Source organism: Mesitornis unicolor, unplaced genomic scaffold (assembly GCF_000695765.1).
Source record: "Mesitornis unicolor isolate BGI_N332 unplaced genomic scaffold, ASM69576v1 scaffold11097, whole genome shotgun sequence".
Taxonomy (NCBI): domain Eukaryota; kingdom Metazoa; phylum Chordata; class Aves; order Mesitornithiformes; family Mesitornithidae; genus Mesitornis; species Mesitornis unicolor.
In genome coordinates, this window is record NW_010197134.1 from 11551 (window position 1) to 12668 (window position 1118).

The window sequence follows — 1118 nt, forward strand, 5'->3', positions numbered from 1 at the left end:
AGGAGGTGCCAATGAGGAACCAGGACAAGTGCTGTGCTTCTGCTGCTGGTTGGGGTTATTTGCTGCTAAAGGAGCACAGACATCGTCTCACTGCAGTGAACTTTTACCAGGAGGGGCACAAGCCTCTTTCATCTCAGTGGCAAGAAGGTTGCCAAATTCAACCACATATTTAAAAAACTGCAGTGGTTTCTCTTTAATCAGATAAATCAGAAGTTCAGAGCAATTTTCACTTATTAATTTAGTCGCACTTACATTAGAAGACTGCAAATCAGGCAAAAAGCATAATTTAGAGTATTAGAAAGACGACCTGCTATTACAAGATCTCTCCAGTCTAGTTACAGTTCTGTTTTGTTTTCTTACAGGTTAAACATATTGCTGGCTGGTATGAACCCCTTCTACTTCCACGCAGTGAATGTAATCTTACACTGTTTAGTGACTCTTGTGCTGATGTACACTTGTGACAAAGCTGTGTTCAAGGACTGTCGACTTGCTTTTGTCACGGCGCTGTTTTTTGCTGTGCATCCCATTCACACCGAGGCTGTAAGTATGTGACACGAAAAAAGTGGTGACACAGAAGCTAAAAATAAATGCATGCTTTAAATTTTTAAGAAACCTCTGATTCATACAGAATATGGTACTTGTGATTTTTGCTGTGGAGGAGCAAAGGTGAGAATATACTATATTTAAAATAATTTGCAGGAGTCATTAAGGAAAAAGGTGTATTCATACTTGCTGTCTTCCTGCACTGGCACTAAATTCTAATTGATGGTCCTAGTCAGCGATACTGGGAATAAATGGACAGTCATTCAGCTGACAAAAAATGCCGGGTCTTCTGAAACCAAAGACCTCAGTGAAGCAGCGCTCTCCTGCTGGGACATTGTTGCATGCCTTCAGTCATCTCCTATAGTCATCAATTTAAGGGAGAAAAAGTAAAAGGGAGCACTAGTGTGTGTTCTGTACGAGACCTCTCAGATAGAGGTGATGTGACCCGTGAATTAATTTATATTGATTTCAGTTAAAAGCTAGGAGTATAATCTTTAGAAAAAAACTTGTTAGCTTAATAAATGTCGTGGTAATTTTACAGAGCAACAACTCAGGTTGGACGCTTTTCTGTTTGT

General features: G+C 39.8%; 1 protein-coding gene across 1 annotated transcript in view; it reads left to right on the plus strand.

The window, feature by feature from the left end:
* Nucleotides 1-384: 384 nt before the first annotated feature.
* TMTC1 (transmembrane and tetratricopeptide repeat containing 1) overlaps nt 385-1118 on the plus strand; it is a 128517-nt gene continuing 127783 nt past the window's right edge. Inside the window, exon 1 of the mRNA XM_010188706.1 lies at nt 385-540. Within this exon, the coding sequence (XP_010187008.1) occupies nt 385-540 (156 nt within the window). The remainder of the gene's footprint in view (nt 541-1118) is intronic.